Source organism: Ranitomeya imitator, chromosome 7 (assembly GCF_032444005.1).
Source record: "Ranitomeya imitator isolate aRanImi1 chromosome 7, aRanImi1.pri, whole genome shotgun sequence".
Lineage (NCBI taxonomy): Eukaryota > Metazoa > Chordata > Amphibia > Anura > Dendrobatidae > Ranitomeya > Ranitomeya imitator.
In genome coordinates, this window is record NC_091288.1 from 204,046,922 (window position 1) to 204,064,506 (window position 17,585).

A 17,585-nucleotide genomic window follows, 5' to 3' on the forward strand; every position below is an offset into this window, starting at 1 on the left:
TCGTTCTGAATGTACATGGCCCCCGACGTTAGTAACCACCGAGGATTATGGAGGCGCTCGGCTGCCAGAAGTCAGATCCAACCTGCTGCGATCCCGAGGTCCGAATGGGGAGGTGGAAATAACTGGAACTAAACTTGCAGAAACCCCCTAAACACCTCATAGATTGGTGGCTTAGGCTATGAGACCCCCAAAGTGATCGCTCAAACCACAGTGCAGTGAATCAAAAGTCTATGGGTTCATACACTGGAGACGAGTGGCGTAAAGGGTTATTCCCATCTGCCTAGGTGGAAATAACGCTTTAAGCTATCGGTGAGGGTCTCGAGATCCAGCATGCTAAACCTTCGATGGTTTGTATCGGCCGGGGCCTTACCTGGATGTCACGTGTGTTCACGGTCTATCCCCCCCCCCCCGCTTTTTGTCCACGGTGGCTTCAGAAAACAAACAATCGCTATAGGACGTTGGGAAAGGAAGACGTAAGCGTCGAGCTCGTCAAGCAGGTTTTGCCATCACTACTCAATCACTGGGGGTCCGACTACCGTTCCCTAGAATGAAAAGTGCACAGAGCTTATGCCATGTGGATAGTTCCTCCCCCCCCCCCGGGCAGCTTCACTTTACAAAAAAAAAAAGCTTTATTGACTCTTTCTAGTCATTTCTATAGTAAAGCCACCTTTCTGATCAAACATTCAAACTTTCGAGCATTTTTTTTCATCCATTTCTGGTGGGGAAAAAAGAAAATGCACGTCACTACTATGAGGCGTCTCCTGCCTGGGGAGGATCTGTCCTATCGGACGGCCGTAAAAGAAGCTTCAAAAACTATTCAAAATCACTTCAGGAATTAGGAATTCCCGTATAAGGCTTCTTTTACATTTGCCGTGATTTTGTGGCCCCAATAGATTTCTATGGGGCCGCAAAAACGGGCCGTAATAATTTCACGGCATGCCTTATGGCCGTGAGGGCCGTATTTACGGTCGTGAAAAAAATATCGAGCCTGCTCGATATTTTTCACGGCTTACGGACACTGCCCCATTGTAAATCAATGGGGCCACAAAAACAACGGAAGGTTGTTTTTGCGGTGCGCCGTCACTCCGTTTTGCGGACCTCCGTTTTTTTCCCCAATACTTTTTCCATAGTATTGGGAACTTGAAAAACGGCAACCCGCAAGTTTTTTACGGTCCGTTATTGCGGCAGACCTTGAAAATTGCAGCAATACAGCCTGCAAAAAAAGACCCGCAATAACTGGCGGCAAAAAACACTGTGTAAAAGAAGCCGAAGAAGCCTTTACTGAAACTGTTTCTACCAGAAATCTTGTTCTGCTTTTACCACCTCAAAAAAAGCCAAACCCTGTGTGAACAAAGCCTTAGTGCCTGATTCATTTTTACATTTGCTGTTTTTTTTTGTGGTCTGGTATTTGGTGTTCTTCTGTCTGAATTTAGTCTTTTTTTTTTCAATGTGGGCATGTTTTCTAGATAATTAGGCTCAAATTTAGCAAAATTTATTTCAGGAACGTGCGACTTTTATTGCTAAGAAGTCACTAAACAAGTTAGAAGGCATTTTTTATTTTGCACAAAGTTTATGAACCGCGGGCGCCAATTTGTTGAATTTGGAGGAAAAAAATGTCAGCGAACACCATAGGACAATCCATCCCCCTCAAAAAATGCTGCCAATGAATGATCCATAAATGTTGCGTGTTTCCCTCTAACTACCCACCTGTGACCCCAGAGGGGGGTCTGATTAATGGCAGCCCTAATATAGGATTTCCCTTTCATACTGGTCCACAATATTGGTCTTGTACTAGCAGTGGGATTAACCCTTTATGTAGAAGGTGGTGCTCGGCACAGTGTGTATTTTAGTGTCTTGGATGTGACATCCCATCGTTCCTGATGCAATGTCTTTTCTGTCTCCCCAGATTTTTCTTTCTTCGACTTGGAGAACGACCTCCCAGATGAGCTTATCCCTAATGGAGATCTCAGCCTCTTGAACGCCGGCGGTGGACTAGGACAGGATGCTGCTTCCCAGAACAAGCCCCTCTCCGACCTTCTGCGCGGAGGGAATCCAGCATTGGGCCCCGGCATGGGAAGAGGGGGCTCTGGCAGCCCCGTACATCAAACTATGGGCCAGCAAAACAGCCCAGGCCTCGGCAATCTGGGGGGCCTTAACAAGAGTCCTTTGAACCAAGGACTGTCAGTGACTCCACCATCTGGATTAAACAAGCCCACAGCTGGTACACCTGGTCCTTCTGCTCCCACCTCGCAATCTCAGAAGCAAGTTGGCATGGTGGCGGGCAGTCCTGCTGCTCAACAGGCGTCTGCGGGTATCTGCATGAACTCCAACTTTGGCCAAGGGCATCAAGCCCTGATGAATAACAACTCTGGGCACACACTAATGAGCCAAGCCCAGCCGTCACAGGGACAGGTACTGAATGGCTCTTTGGGGCCTGGAAACCGAGGTCGAGCAGCAGGCTTACAGTACAACTCGCCCACCATGCAAGCCAATCCTGGGAGCGTGCTCGCCGAAACCTTAACACAGGGGACGGCGACTATGCCGGCTCACACAGGAATAACCACCACCCAGCCGGGACCCATGGCAAAGGTAGGTGCTGGCCTGCAGTGCCACTTTTGTATATTGTACGTGTACACGCGCTCTGTTTCATACATAATAAAGCGGTGTTGTGCTTTTCCAGCCATTGCAAAATCACTGTTGTCAGCAGAGCATGCTGAGTTATTGTTAGCAGAGCATGCTGAGAGTTATTGTTTTGCAGCAGCTAGAGGTTTGAAAACACTTCATTAAAGGAATTGTCCCATCCTAGAAAACCCCTTTTAATGTGAGATCTGCTAGGATCCCCAGCAAAGAACAGCTGACTGTGCCAGAGAGGCTCATTTCTCCTGCAGCGGCCACTACAGGTGAATTGTAATATTGCAGGCAGCCATGCAAATCACAGACTTGAGCGTAATACAAGGACTGACCGGATTTGTTTTTGATAAGATGAATGGGAGTGAAGGCTGGCTTATAACGTCTGCCTAAGGGAATAGTGTTTCCAAAACCCGACACTGCCAAGGAGTGGTGCTGTTCCTGGGGAGAGACATTTTTCAGGTTCCCTCATTAGAGCTCAGACTATTGGCTTCTTGGCTTTGCCTTGTGTATTGTGGTTTTTACAGCCCGGTTACCAGTTTTGCTTTGAAGTGGTTGCTTGTGTGTTTCCTTTCTCCTGCGATACGAGCGGTCAAGCGGATGACGTCCACACCTCCAGTATTTAGCGTATTGTGCCTACCTCTGATGCCCTCGTACGTGGATGCACGTTCTGGCACGTGATCACTGCAAGTGGTAATACTGCAGCTGTCCAGAGCCCACGTCCCCAACCTGGATGCCAACTTGCCATATTAAATGCCGTGTATCGGTGTACAAGAAAGGAAATCCCAAAAGTTAGATGCCAGGTAAAACTGGTTTAGGAATCAATCAAAGAATATTCTAGTTTATAGCCCTCTATTAATGGGCATACCCCCATCTCAGACATGGAACAGGCGATAAAGGTCCGGTTGCTGTGGACTCCATTCACTTCTATCGTGAGTCCTATCATTTAGGAACACCCCTTTAAGTGCTGGCATATTACGGGTCCTTTGCTAGCAGGATAGGGTTTGGCGCTTTTCAGCTTCGAGTTGTTTTTTTCCTTCACAAGTTGGAGAACTGAACAAATTGATTTGCAGGCTCGTGGTCTAGCGGCCACATCGGTAGTCCAGGCCACCGGACCAGAGCCCTTCTTACCTTCTCCTACCCACCAGCATCCTTAGTGCCTCCTCTGATTAGTAAGCCTGGCACGACATCTTCCAGGCATCACACCGGACCTACTAATCAGAAGAGGTGCCAGGGTAGCCAGCACCAAGGTTTCTGCAGGGCTCAGACCATGAATGATGTCTGGGCATATACAGTGTTTTATGATTATTTTTTCTGTAATATGGCGGCACGTATTGAACAGTCACACAGCTGGGAGATGTAGGCCAATTGTGAAAGAAACGCTGGCATTGATGTGCCGATTGCTTTACACTTTGCCTTTTTTTTTTTTTCTCCCATAGATGGGACTTCAAGGCAACAACGGCCCTTTTGGACAAATGTTCAACCAATCACAGGCACAACAAATTCGTGCCCAGGGGGTTAATCCTCAGCTTGCCACCAAGCCCACCATGGCAAACAGCCTCCCTCCATTCTCTTCTGATATGAAAAGCTCGCCTGTGGCCAACGTTCCCAACATGGTAAGTGTTCACAGCGTCGCGCACATCACGTCAAAACTAACATCGGCAGAATGAATCTTGATTTTTTTATTTTTTTTGCAGTCTCCTTTGCAAGCGCAAGTTCAGCAAGTTGGCATTGGCGCTGCCCCTTCTATGGGAACCGGCCCCACCGCCGACCCAGAGAAACGCAAACTCATCCAGCAGCAACTGGTGCTCCTGCTGCACGCTCACAAATGTCAGCGGCGCGAGCAAAGCAACGGCGAGATGCGGGACTGCGCCCTGCCCCATTGCCGGACCATGAAGAACGTGCTGAATCACATGACTCACTGTCAGGCCGGGAAAGCCTGCCAGGGTAAGCGCTTCATCCCGGGGTCACCGACACTCTTACGAGTTGATGCCGACTTGTTTTTGTGTTTTTTTTTAACTAATTTTTGTTTTCTGCCCGTAGTTGCCCATTGCGCTTCCTCAAGACAGATCATTTCTCACTGGAAGAACTGCACGCGGCACGACTGTCCGGTCTGTCTCCCTCTGAAGAATGCCAGCGACAAAAGGAACCAACAGCGTGAGTAGTCGCATCTCCGCCATGGGGAAAAAAATGTTTAATGATGGTCGTACTAATGTTATAAGATGAACACAGGCGAGTCCGACATCTGATGTATATGAGGGTGTCGTGAGATGTTCGGGAAGGATTGGCGAGGGGTGACAGATTAGATTTCCATTTGTACATTCAGCTATCTAAGATGCATGGGTATCTGGAAGGGATTGTGTCATCAGAAAGTGACATATATAGGACTTTCCAGCAGTCTCATTATCATCACAGGATTTCAGTGACAGCCAGAGAACCTCTGAGTATTGGGATTACTCTGGCTCTTTGGTCTTTGTATATATGATCTTGTCGCCCGTGAAAAGCACAGACTCTCATGTTCCTCTCCTTTTTCAGCTCTCCTCGTGTCCCCTTCCAGCGGAGTGCAGAATCCCATCGGGACAGGTGGAGGAACCCAGCAGACTGCTCCTGCCCTCAGTAGCCCCAATCCTATCGACCCCAGCTCTATGCAAAGGGCGTACGCTGCGCTGGGTCTTCCTTACGTTAACCAATCTCAGGGCCCTGGGCAGCAGCAGTCTCAAGTTCATCAGATTCGTGGCCTGAGTGCACTGAGTAAGTAGCGATCACTAATGTGATAAGCAGACGACCGGCTGCAACTTTCTTCTAGGATAGCCCTAAGGCGATGTTGTCCTGTAATCGCTCGTTTTTGCTTATTCCTCCAGCTGCTAATCCGATAAACCCCTCCGCCGGAGGAATCGCAACGGAGCAACAAACCAGCCTGATGAATGAAGCGTCTCTTCCTGCCGCCCTGGCAAACACAAAGTAAGTGGATCCATCTATTTATGGGAAAATCATACGGGCGGCGAGGGACGGCTGTAGCAACGTATAAGGCGACATACGTTCCTTTTGGATTAATTGGCACATTTTCTCGTGCAGCTCCTTGTTGGGCGATGGTAACAATCCCAGCTCTGTTGGCAACATGGGTACCATGCCGACAGCGGCACCACCTTCTTCGACAGGGGTTAGGAAAGCCTGGCATGAGCATGTGACCCAGGATCTCCGAAACCATCTAGTCCACAAATTGTACGTAAAGCCGGTGACGCTTTATGCTGGGCATCGATAATGGATCACCAAAATATTTATGGCTATTTTTTTATTTTTTTTTCTTCTGTTGCAGAGTCCAAGCAATCTTCCCCACTCCTGACCCTGCGGCTCTGAAAGATCGGCGGATGGAAAACCTGGTGGCTTACGCCCGGAAAGTGGAGGGTGACATGTACGAGTCGGCCAATAGCAGGGTATGCATGGATAAATCACTACAAGCATCCTGTGATGTTATCGCTAGAATTGGTGGGATCTTTGCACCCCCGACAATCATGAAGTCACCACTGGGTTATTGCATTAAATCAAAATTAATTAAAAAAACACCCACAGAAAATGCCAGTGTGCATATCTCCTTTGCTCTAGGGGGTTCCTGCTATTACATGGTGGTATATCTTCCACATCTATCGGATGGTCGCTAACAAGCAGCCCATGTCCGCATTTACATGGCAGCTTGTAGCGTGTAGTCTTTTTCCTATGGAGACTAAAGGCTTGTTTCTTACACAGGTTGGCATAGATGGCGCAGAAGTTGGGGAATCTGATGTGACAGTATCGGCTTTCCTAAGAATTTTTTTTTGTCTTCAATCCAGGATGAATATTACCATTTACTCGCTGAAAAAATCTACAAAATCCAAAAGGAACTGGAAGAGAAGCGAAGGTCGCGTCTGCAAAAACAAGGCCTCGTGGCGAACCAGGCGGCTCTGCAGACACCGGGCACCCAGGCGCCAACTCTTCCACAGGCGGCCGCTGCTCTCGGCCAACCTCAGCCTGTCCGGCCTGCTAGTACGTGTCTATGGAGCTGCAAAGCTTGTATTGAACCAGTCATATCCAAAACCTTTAAATGGATTACTAATCTTTTATTTATTTTTATAGATGGTCCTCTCCCAATGTCTACAGTTTCTATGAGTAGGATGCAGCTGCCTTCAGGTAACAAGACCTAATCATCTGTAAGACTGTGGATTTTTCCATCTTGGAGTATGTGCACACTGAGTTTTTGGAACAGAAATTGAACGGAATCTCCCAAATGTTTGATTTGAGGAGTTTTGCGTTTTGGACAAGGATTTTGGAGAGTTTCCTCTCACCCAAAAAATTCCTCGACAACCTCTGCGTGTACATAGCTTTAGATGTATTTCCCCATCGGTGACATTTCACAGGTAAGGCCCTGAAATTTACAATTTGTCTTTTTCTTTTCAGGAATTAATCAGTTTAATAACATGCCCATTGGAAATGTCCAGATTCCTTCCACTCCTATGGGACCTCGGGCAGCATCTCCGCTCAACCACCCCACTCAAATGAACAACATGGGATCGGTGCCAGCTGTAAGTAACGTGTACACAGGAGCGCCCAGTGCCTTGTTTTTAGCATTTTTACATTTTTTTTCCTTCTGTATGATTAATGGTTATTTTTTCCTATAGATGGCAATGTCTCCATCTCGCATGTCCCAACCCCAGAACATGATGGGTGCACACAGCAATAATCTAATGGGTCCTGCACAGACTCAGAATCAGTTCTTGCAACAAGGGCAGTTTCAGACCAATAATGGCAGCTTAGGCGTGACACTAGGGCAAACGGGTGCAGCGGCTGCGGTGTCGCAGGTAAGCGGCCTTCTCTGCATCATGTGGAAGGGCCCTGCTGTATATAGATACAGAAATAATGGTTTGTTTGTTTTTTTCTTTTACTTTTTCCAGCAGGGACAAGCGCCCACCGCATCTTTACCAATCAGTAACTCCATGAACATGCTGGGCCCTCAAACCAGTCAGCTTCCAAGGCCAGCACTTTCCCAGTCTCCCCTCCATCAGACCCCTCCTTCAGTCACTGCTGCCGCCGCTGCTATGCCTCCTGTCCAGCACCCAACACCATCTGGCATGACTCCACCACAACCAGCAGCACCAGCCCAGCCATCCACTCCGCTGCCACCGGCTGGACAGACCCCAGCTCCCACGCCTGGCTCTGTCCCTAATGCCATGCAGACACAGAGCACCCCGACGGTGCAGGCAGCCGCCCAGGCCCAGCTCACTCCACAGCCTCCTACTCCCGTGCCCAGTCAGTCTGTGCCCACCCCACAGCCATCTCAGCTGCAGCCGGCATCTGTGCACGCAGCAGCCCCGGGCACTCCTGTAAGTATAAGGCGCCAATATGCTTTACGCGGTTAATACTTCCATGTCATCTATGGATATGACCGTTGACTAATGGTTTGATTCTTTTTTTTTTTTTTTTTTTTTTCTAGCTTTCCCAGGCAGCTGCAAGTGTGGATAACCGTGTGCCTACTCCTGCATCAGTGGCCAGCACCGACAACCAGTCAGCCCCTGATCATCCACTGATTGATGTCAAGCAAGAAGTGAAAGTGGAAGAGCCGGAGCCTTGTGAGATCCCAGTGGAGCCTAAAACCGAGGTAATTTCCTGCAAGAGGATTGCCCGGGGTATGTTTTGTATGGTAGGTGGCAGGTTTGACCAGTCTGTAAAGCTTCTAGTGATGGCGTCTAGGACTAGGGATTTTGATGCATCATTCCTCGTACGTCCTCTAAGATGGCTCCATCTTGTGGCTAACTGGGCATGCTGGGAGCTGTAGTTTCCCAACAGCTGGACAACAACATGAACATAAGAGGCTAAGAGGGTTTATAGTTGTGAAAAGAGGTTTTTTTCAATCCAGCAAAGCGAAGTAAAAGCAAAAATACTTTTAGGACTTCATTAAAGTAGTAGCATGGGCATAAAAAAATATATCTTGTCGCTCTTCGAGTTTAGCTGACTCATAATCGTAGGTATAGTAAGGGGTTTCTAGCTAAAGAAGCTAATGGTGGAGGATCTAAAAATAATTTGCATTCCTAATGTACAACCGTATACTTAATAGATGGAAGATGATGTCCCTGCTCAGGTAAAGGAAGCCCCAGCAGAAGGAACGGAGACCAAAACTGAACCCATGGAAGTTGAGGAAAAGAAGCCAGAAGTAAAAGTTGATCCGAAGGAAGAGGAGGATAATGCAAGTAATAACACTACCCCTCCGTCCACATCGCCTTCTCAGCCTCGGAAAAAGAGTAAGTGTGAGGAGTAGTTTTGTGTTTGTTTTTTTTTCTTTTTAGTGCAGTTCCAATCTCAAATGTGTCATTTCTGTTTCAGTATTTAAACCAGAGGAGCTCCGCCAAGCCCTGATGCCGACCCTGGAAGCACTATATCGGCAAGATCCGGAGTCCTTGCCTTTCCGACAACCGGTTGATCCACAGTTGCTGGGCATACCGGTGAGTACGACATGCTTTTAAAGATGTTTCCTGTAAGTCAAATAACAAAGCCGCTGAACTCAATGATCGACTGCAGCGGTGATGTAAGCAATCAATGCTGCAGCCAAAACACCTAGATCGAAGCAGCAGAGGTGAAAGGGTGGGCACTGTCAGTTTATTTTACAATACAGGAAAAGCTTGGGGTCCACTTAAACCCCTTTAACAGTATCGGTCAGATCAATCCTGATGCTAGGAAGTATTGGCGATGGACATAGTCCTGTCCTCCTAGTATATGGAGGTTGCGATGATCACTTTGAGGCCATTCAGCTTCAGAGGGGGATTTGAAAGAAACAACTAACGCCCCAATCTTTCTATTTTAGGATTACTTCGATATTGTGAAGAATCCCATGGACTTATCAACCATAAAGCGGAAGCTCGACACGGGGCAGTACCAAGAACCGTGGCAGTACGTGGACGACGTGTGGCTCATGTTTAATAATGCCTGGCTGTATAACCGCAAGACTTCCCGGGTTTACAAATACTGCACCAAGCTCGCTGAGGTGTTTGAGCAGGAGATTGACCCCGTTATGCAGTCAATGGGCTACTGCTGCGGCCGGAAGGTAAGACGCGGAGTAAGGCTTTCTGCTTTTGTCGACTCGAGGAGGAACCTTGTGTCCTAAATATTTCTTCTTCTTTGCTCCCCAGTTTGAGTTTTCACCTCAGACGTTGTGCTGTTACGGCAAGCAGCTATGTACGATCCCTCGCGATGTCGCCTACTTCAGCTATCAGAACAGGTAACCTCCATCTCCAGATGTCCATTTGATATTGATGAACTATCCTAAGGATAGGTTAACATTTCCCGCTGGTCATACACCTTCGATATCTTTGGGCCGGACGCTCGTTCATCTGTCAGATATCTCTCCTGACTCCTCCACACATGAACACGGAGGTCGGCCGCTCGTAGTAAACCACTGCCAGTCTCATTTGGCATCGGCATTTCTGCATGCAGAACTAAAGTGGCGAGAGATCGAGGTCCAATATTTCTGGGAGGGAGAGTCAATATGTCCCCATGCACATTAGATGGTCAGCTGACATTTGCATGTTTGGCCACGTTTTAGCTTCTGTCTATGGGGTCCTCAAGTCCCAGTAAGAGCCAACTAGTTTTACTAAAGTTCTTACTAATATAATGCAGTGTTCGTTCCGGTAATATTTTGATCCTAATAAACATTTAATGGTTTCCCATTTTAGGTATCACTTCTGTGAAAAGTGTTTCACTGAGATTCAGGGGGACAACGTCACTCTAGGAGATGATCCGTCCCAGCCTCAAACGTAAGTTATTTCACTTCTTGCTCTGTGTCTTAGGCCACATTCAGACATCCGTGACAATGGATCCAAGATCAGATCACAATGCACTGACTGGCCGTGGGTCTCCCAACCCCAGCGCATAATATATTTCTATGAAGCTGTCAGACTCGAGTCATGAAAGCCTCAGCCAGTCCGTGCATTGAGATCTGAAATCGGACCAATTTGCACGGAAATCTGAATGCATCCTTCAGATGAGTTCAAGCAGGTTTATTATTAAAAGTATGCTGGATATGATGATGATGAGCTTTATGAAAGAGGTCTGATTAGATGCACATAGGTAACAGGTGCTGATCAGTCATTATTTTTTTTCTTTAGGACAATCTCCAAAGAACAGTTTGAGAAAAAGAAGAATGACATGCTGGATCCAGAGCCGTGAGTATCACAGCTGAAATCTGCCGACGTTCCTGCGCTTCCTTGCAGCTTTTATAATCTTTTGCTCTCTCGTCCCCAGGTTTGTAGATTGTAAAGAATGTGGGAGGAAGATGCATCAGATTTGTGTGCTGCACTTCGACATCATCTGGCCGTCTGGGTAAGTTCACATCTGAATATATTGACACGTAGGATGTTTTTCTGTTCCAGCGCCGGGGTCTGCCTAATCGTCCTTGAGCACCCAGGATCACCCTCAGTCCGTGGTCTTATCATTATGACATTTTGTTTGGACATTTAATGATTTGATCGATTCGCTCTTAATCTCAATCTTTTGCCTTTACAGATTCGTCTGTGATAACTGTTTGAAGAAAACTGGAAGGACGCGGAAGGAGAACAAGTTTTGTGCAAAGAGTAAGTGACTTCAGATTTTTGTCCCTTTTTAAAGTGAACAATGAATCCAAAATGGTCTTACTTCTAAGTAATGCATTACTGAAAACCACTGGAATGTTATCTATTATTTTTCTCCCCCTTCAGGACTCCAGACAACTCGGCTAGGATGTCATCTAGAGGACCGTGTAAATAAATTCCTTCGGAGGCAGAACCATCCTGAATCTGGGGAGGTGTCTGTCCGGGTGGTGGCCAGTTCTGATAAGATAGTGGAAGTTAAGCCCGGCATGAAGTCCAGGTACATAACTCGGCATCACATTATTGTGAATAGGAGCCAGAAGGACATGGGCCTGAAGATGATTTTACATTATAGTATTAGTTTTCTTGTCTTTGTCACTGATCCATTCTTTATCTCTTCCCTTTTTAAGGTTTGTTGATACAGGCGAGATGCCGGATTCCTTCCCATACCGCACAAAGGCACTTTTTGCCTTTGAGGAGATAGACGGAGTGGATGTATGCTTCTTTGGCATGCATGTGCAAGAATATGGATCCGATTGTCCTCTTCCTAACACCAGGTAAGCAGAACTCCTCCGTCCATCTGGGTCTTGTCACGCCGTGAGCCGGTACTATGCATGGAATATGGATTTGCAGCGCTTTCCTATGGGCACGACTCCCGTGTTTTCCTGTCTTTACATTTTTTGTTTTTGTTTGTGATTTATCTACAGACGTGTCTACATCTCATACCTGGACAGTATTCACTTCTTCCGACCACGTAGTCTTCGAACAGCGGTTTACCATGAGATACTCATCGGCTATCTGGAGTACGTGAAGAAACTTGGGTAAGTAGAATTTTTTTAAACATTTTTTTTTTTTCTTTATTCCTTTGCGTCGCAAATCATTAATGGGAAAATAACAGGTCTTCCTTGCTGCCCAGACTCCAAATGATCCCCGGCATGGAAGTCTGGCTTTCAGTTGCCACCACGGGGTAAAGTGAAAGATTGCTTTGTGCTTAATAAAATAAGTGGGCCTTGTATGAAAGGGCAGATCCTCCCTGATTTGGCTAATTGGTGTAGTTTTTTTCTCATGAAAAATCCATCAATTAAAAGAGAATTTCCATTTTTTTTTATAAAGTGGGATCTACTTTTACTTTGATTATGGAAGGATCAGACCCCCTGGGACCACCCACTGGTCACAAAGTGAAGGCATGCCTTACTAGGAATTAAGGAATACCCCTTTAATCTTTAGAATGGAATAAGTTACTTTCTATGATTCTTCTAGTCCTAATATATATAAATATATATATATATATATATATATATATATATATATATATATATATATATATATATATATATATATATATATATATATATATACACATATATATATATATATATATATATATATATATATATATATAATCTTTTTTTTTTTCCTCCGTTTGTTTCTTCAGCTACGTCACAGGACATATCTGGGCCTGTCCTCCTAGCGAAGGAGATGATTATATCTTTCATTGTCACCCGCCGGACCAGAAAATCCCCAAACCTAAACGTTTACAGGAGTGGTACAAGAAGATGCTGGATAAAGCTTTTGCAGAACGTATCATACATGACTATAAGGTACGCAGAACATTTGGTGTGGGATTTTAGAAGGGTTTTCCATAAAGCAACCTTTTCGTTTGAGGAAATCCTATGCATTAATATATAATAATCTTAGATTTCCAGAACTTCAGTTAGAGCAGCCAGACCCTTCAGCCTGATAATGGGTGAACATACCCTAAATGTTTGGGTTTTTTTTCACTGGAAAATCGCTTTTCTCTATCTCTTCGTTGGGGGACACAGCACCCGTGGTTTCCTGTGTCCCCCCCCCCCCCCCCCCCCCCCCCCAATGAACGCTCCAAGAGAGATTTTACAGTAGGTACCCAAACTCTTTATTTTTACATAGCCTAATTCTCGACACCTCTCCCTGTATTTTTCCACATAGGACATATTCAAGCAAGCCACCGAGGATCGTCTTACCAGTGCCAAGGAGCTTCCGTATTTCGAAGGGGACTTTTGGCCTAACGTGCTAGAAGAAAGCATTAAAGAACTAGAGCAAGAGGAGGAAGAGCGGAAGAAGGAGGAGAGCACGGCGGCCTGTGAGACTCCGGAGTTAGAGGTCCTGTGACAAGTTTATATTTCGGTGGTGGCGGTCTCCTGGAGACCATGGGATTTTTATGACTGTAATCTGTAAAAATTTTAACAGGGGATTTTATTTTTTTTTTCAACTTTAGGGCTGCCAGGGTGACAGCAAGAATGCCAAGAAGAAAAACAACAAAAAGACCAACAAGAATAAAAGCAGTATGAGCCGATCTAGCAAGAAGAAAATCAGCATGCCCAATGTGTGCAATGATCTGAGCCAGAAACTTTATGCCACCATGGAAAAGCATAAAGAGGTACGGAACGATTAATGACGTGAAGAACCTTGATTCTAGAATGTTTTTAAGAGTCTGCAATTTTACTGCCGCTTGCTGGGTGAGACTGTTGCCAGCTGTCTGATGCCCGGCAGGTATCATGCACCTATCCTAATTTGTGACACATGATACCTGCAGGGTGACAGACTGTTTGCCCAATATATCTGGTTAGACATATGATGGAGGCTCTGCACACTTTTGAACAAATTCTGTTTTTCCTCTTTTTTTTTTTTTTTGTTTTTTTTGGTTCACCTTCATTAGTTTTAAGTTTTTCCTGTAAGTTCGTCCATATCTTACAGACTTCTTTTTTTTGTAGGTGTTTTTTGTGATCCACTTCTACGCTGGTCCAGTAATCAACTCCCTCCCACCCATCGTGGATCCGGATCCCCTTCTGAGCTGCGACTTGATGGACGGACGGGATGCATTTCTGACTCTGGCCCGAGACAAGCACTGGGAGTTCTCCTCGCTGCGTCGCTCCAAGTGGTCCACACTGTGCATGCTGGTGGAGCTGCACACACAGGGGCAGGACAGATTTGTGTACACCTGCAACGAGTGCAAGCACCACGTGGAGACGCGCTGGCACTGTACTGTATGCGAGGTGAGCGTGAGCACTGTATGTGAGGTGCACTTACATTGTCTATTATGGTGGGATAACCCTTTCATTCCTTTGCAGGATTATGATCTATGTGTGAACTGCTACAACACGAAGAATCATGAGCACAAGATGGTCAAATGGGGTCTGGGTCTGGATGACGAGGGCAATAGTCAAGGAGAAGCCCAATCCAAGAGCCCTCAGGAATCGCGGCGACTGAGCATCCAGAGGTGCATCCAGTCACTGGTGCATGCCTGCCAGTGTCGAAACGCCAACTGCTCACTTCCTTCGTGTCAGAAGATGAAGAGGGTGGTTCAGCATACAAAGGGTTGCAAGCGCAAGACAAATGGAGGGTGCCCTGTGTGCAAACAGCTTATTGCATTGTGTTGCTACCATGCGAAACACTGCCAGGAGAACAAGTGTCCCGTCCCTTTCTGTCTCAACATCAAGCAGAAGCTGCGCCAGCAACAGATCCAACACAGACTGCAGCAGGCGCAGCTGATGAGGCGGCGTATGGCTACCATGAACACACGGACAGTTCCTCAGCAGCCGCTACCTTCCCCTACACCGGCAACTCCGGGAACGCCCACGCAGCAGCCCAGCACTCCGCAAACCCCACAGCCTGCCCCTCAGCAGTCTCCTGGAGGAATGGCCTCGGCAGGCTTCCCTAACGTGGCCAGGACTCAGCCTACCAATGTGGCATCACAGGGAAAGCCATCCAATACGTTACCCGTGGTTTCTCCTTCCCAGCCCACGGTGCAGCCACCTCCCGCCGCAGTTGCAGCTGCCCGGCAGATCACGCTGGAGGCCCAGCAACAGCAGCTATACCGCGTTACCAATATTGATGGCATGCCTGGCGTACGCCCAGGTATGGTGAGTCCAACAGTCGGACCGGTAAATCCTTTGCAGCAAATGGGCATGAATGTGCCACGCCCTGGCCCGATCAATGCCCCTCCTATCATGTCCGGCATGCAGCCAGGACAGTGGGCTACCAATCCAATGCCTCAGCAGCCTCAGTTACAGCAAAATATCCCACGTCCGGCTGTGATGCAAATGGCTGCCGCTCAGCAAGCGGTGGCAGGCCCTCGAATGCAAGGGATTCCGCAGCAGCCACGCAACATATCGCCCAATGCATTGCAAGACCTTCTACGTACCCTTAAGTCTCCCAGCTCTCCCCAGCAGCAGCAACAGGTGCTCAATATCCTTAAATCGAACCCTCAGTTAATGGCTGCTTTCATTAAGCAAAGAACTGCGAAATATGTGGCCAATCAGCCCGGTATGCAGCCGCAGCAGGCGCCGCAACAGCCACCGCAGCAGCCCGGCATGCATCCTCAGCCCAGTCTGCAGAACATGAATCCCATGCAAGTCGGGGTGCAGAGGCCCAACGTCCCCCAGCAACAGCCGGGAATGAGCCCGCAGGGCCAGGGCATCGGCCTCATGAATTCAGGTCACAATCCCAATTTAGCAAATATTAACCCACAGTATCGAGAAATGTTACGACGGCAAATCATGCAGCAGCAGCAGCAACAACAGCAGAGTGGCGCAGGCATGGCAGGCGGGATGGCGGCTCACGGGCAGTTCCAGCAGCCGCAAGGAGGATACCCACAGTCCCAGCAAGCACTGCAGCAGCAGCGTATGCAACACCTCTCCATTCAGAGCTGCCCCGTGGGGCCAATCCCGCAGATGGCACAGCAGGGATTGGGCGCGGACGGCACATCGCCAAGCCTTCAGCAAGCATTGCGGATTCAGCAGCAGCTCAAGCAGATCGCTTCCTCCGGCCAGCCTAATCCCATGAGTCCTCAGCAACACCTCTTGACGGGCCAGCCCCCAAATACTCACCTTCCCCCCGGCCAGCAGATTGCCACCTCCCTTAGCAATCAGGTGCGCTCACCTGCCCCCGTCCAGTCGCCTCGGCCTCAGTCGCAGCCTCCACATTCCAGCCCTTCACCTCGTGTACAGCCGCAGCCTTCTCCTCATCACGTCTCGCCGCAGACGGGCTCGCCCCACCCCGGCCTGGCAGCTTCAATAGGAACCTCCTTAGACCAGGGTCACCTGGGGAACCCCGAACAGAGCGCCATGCTTCCCCAGCTGAACCCCCCCAACCGCGGCGCCCTGACGAATGACTTGTCTCTTGTCGGAGATACTTCAGGGGACACCTTGGAAAAGTTTGTGGAGGGGTTGTAGCATCCACAGAACGGCAGCGAACTGGAGAACTGCAATGGAGAACGGGATGGCGGGAGGGTTCGCTTTCTCTCTCCCTCTGTCTCTCCGCTCTGTTATATATATAATATAAATATATAAATATCTATCCCTACCTTTACCCGCCACCCAATTTCCTGCCACCCCTCCCCCCCTTTAATGGACATTTGTTTTAATTCGTCTACTCATTGCTGGTCTGCACATCAGGGACACAGGGTCTCGGTCTGGACTGAGACCACCGCCCATTTGCCAGATTCCAAGCCTGCGGGGAGGATGTCGGAGCGCTGCTGAGCATCGCCTTCACCTTTCTCTTGCATCGTCAGTGGCTGCTCTGAGTTTCAACACAATTAATTGAACCTATTTGTGTGTTGGGGAATTTTTTTTTTTTTTTTTTTGAGATGTCATCATTTCCACCTTCTGGTCTGACAAAGGGGCAACCGGCCTGGGAAAGCGATCGAGGAACTACCCTTCTTCCATCCTCACTCCTCTACGGGGAGGTGGGGAGATACCTCTCCTTCTCTGCCAGATTGGCGCCGAGCTGCGTCTGGCAGCAAAGGAGGCGAATGTTTGTTGTTTTTTTTTTTTTGTTAATATTATTATTACGCTAACGTGTGTAATTCTATTCATTCTTCTTTTTTGAGGACTTGTCTTATAGTGGGAGGTGGGGGTGTTCTCCTGCAGCTACAAGAGAGCCTAAAACAAAGTTGGGTGTAAGGTGGGGGTTCACTATCGCCACTTGTAACTGCATCAGTCTTTTCCAAACTGGGACGATTTTTTTTTTTTTTTTTTTCTTTCATGGGACATTTGTAAAAAAAAAAAAAAAATAAGGGAGGGAGGTTAAGGTTAAAGATGCTGTAAAAAAAAAAAAAAAAAAAATTGTCATGGTTTACTTAACTTTTATTTTTTTTCTGGAAACCCCAGACATCAGAAAGCTCTTCCACCAAATTATTTCCCCTTCTCTCGCTCTCCATCTTTTCCTCCCATTCCCATCTTGTACAGTCTTTCCCCCCCCTCGATTTCACCATCCTATAAAATATTCCCTTCCCTTTATTTTATTATTTTTTTGTTTTTTTTGTTAAACTGCCGGGACATGAAAGCAGATGGAAAACTTCTCCCTCCAAAACCTTTGGAACTGTATTTTTAA

At 47.4% G+C, this 17,585-nt stretch overlaps 1 protein-coding gene across 1 annotated transcript in view; it reads left to right on the forward strand.

Moving 5' to 3' along the window:
- Positions 1-17,363, forward strand: part of CREBBP (CREB binding protein) — a 29,948-nt gene extending 12,585 nt beyond the window's left edge. The window contains exons 2-31 of the mRNA XM_069734475.1: positions 1,907-2,589; positions 4,068-4,244; positions 4,326-4,575; positions 4,672-4,785; positions 5,164-5,379; positions 5,490-5,589; positions 5,704-5,850; positions 5,945-6,062; positions 6,456-6,648; positions 6,739-6,792; positions 7,060-7,184; positions 7,281-7,460; positions 7,554-7,982; positions 8,093-8,257; positions 8,714-8,897; positions 8,980-9,098; positions 9,458-9,697; positions 9,783-9,871; positions 10,326-10,406; positions 10,758-10,814; positions 10,894-10,971; positions 11,155-11,222; positions 11,346-11,496; positions 11,627-11,773; positions 11,924-12,037; positions 12,652-12,817; positions 13,182-13,355; positions 13,471-13,632; positions 13,967-14,248; positions 14,324-17,363. Coding sequence (XP_069590576.1) covers positions 1,907-2,589; positions 4,068-4,244; positions 4,326-4,575; positions 4,672-4,785; positions 5,164-5,379; positions 5,490-5,589; positions 5,704-5,850; positions 5,945-6,062; positions 6,456-6,648; positions 6,739-6,792; positions 7,060-7,184; positions 7,281-7,460; positions 7,554-7,982; positions 8,093-8,257; positions 8,714-8,897; positions 8,980-9,098; positions 9,458-9,697; positions 9,783-9,871; positions 10,326-10,406; positions 10,758-10,814; positions 10,894-10,971; positions 11,155-11,222; positions 11,346-11,496; positions 11,627-11,773; positions 11,924-12,037; positions 12,652-12,817; positions 13,182-13,355; positions 13,471-13,632; positions 13,967-14,248; positions 14,324-16,426 — 7,166 coding nt within the window. The 3' untranslated portion in view covers positions 16,427-17,363. The remainder of the gene's footprint in view (positions 1-1,906; positions 2,590-4,067; positions 4,245-4,325; positions 4,576-4,671; positions 4,786-5,163; positions 5,380-5,489; positions 5,590-5,703; positions 5,851-5,944; positions 6,063-6,455; positions 6,649-6,738; positions 6,793-7,059; positions 7,185-7,280; positions 7,461-7,553; positions 7,983-8,092; positions 8,258-8,713; positions 8,898-8,979; positions 9,099-9,457; positions 9,698-9,782; positions 9,872-10,325; positions 10,407-10,757; positions 10,815-10,893; positions 10,972-11,154; positions 11,223-11,345; positions 11,497-11,626; positions 11,774-11,923; positions 12,038-12,651; positions 12,818-13,181; positions 13,356-13,470; positions 13,633-13,966; positions 14,249-14,323) is intronic.
- The last annotated feature ends 222 nt before the right edge of the window (positions 17,364-17,585 follow it).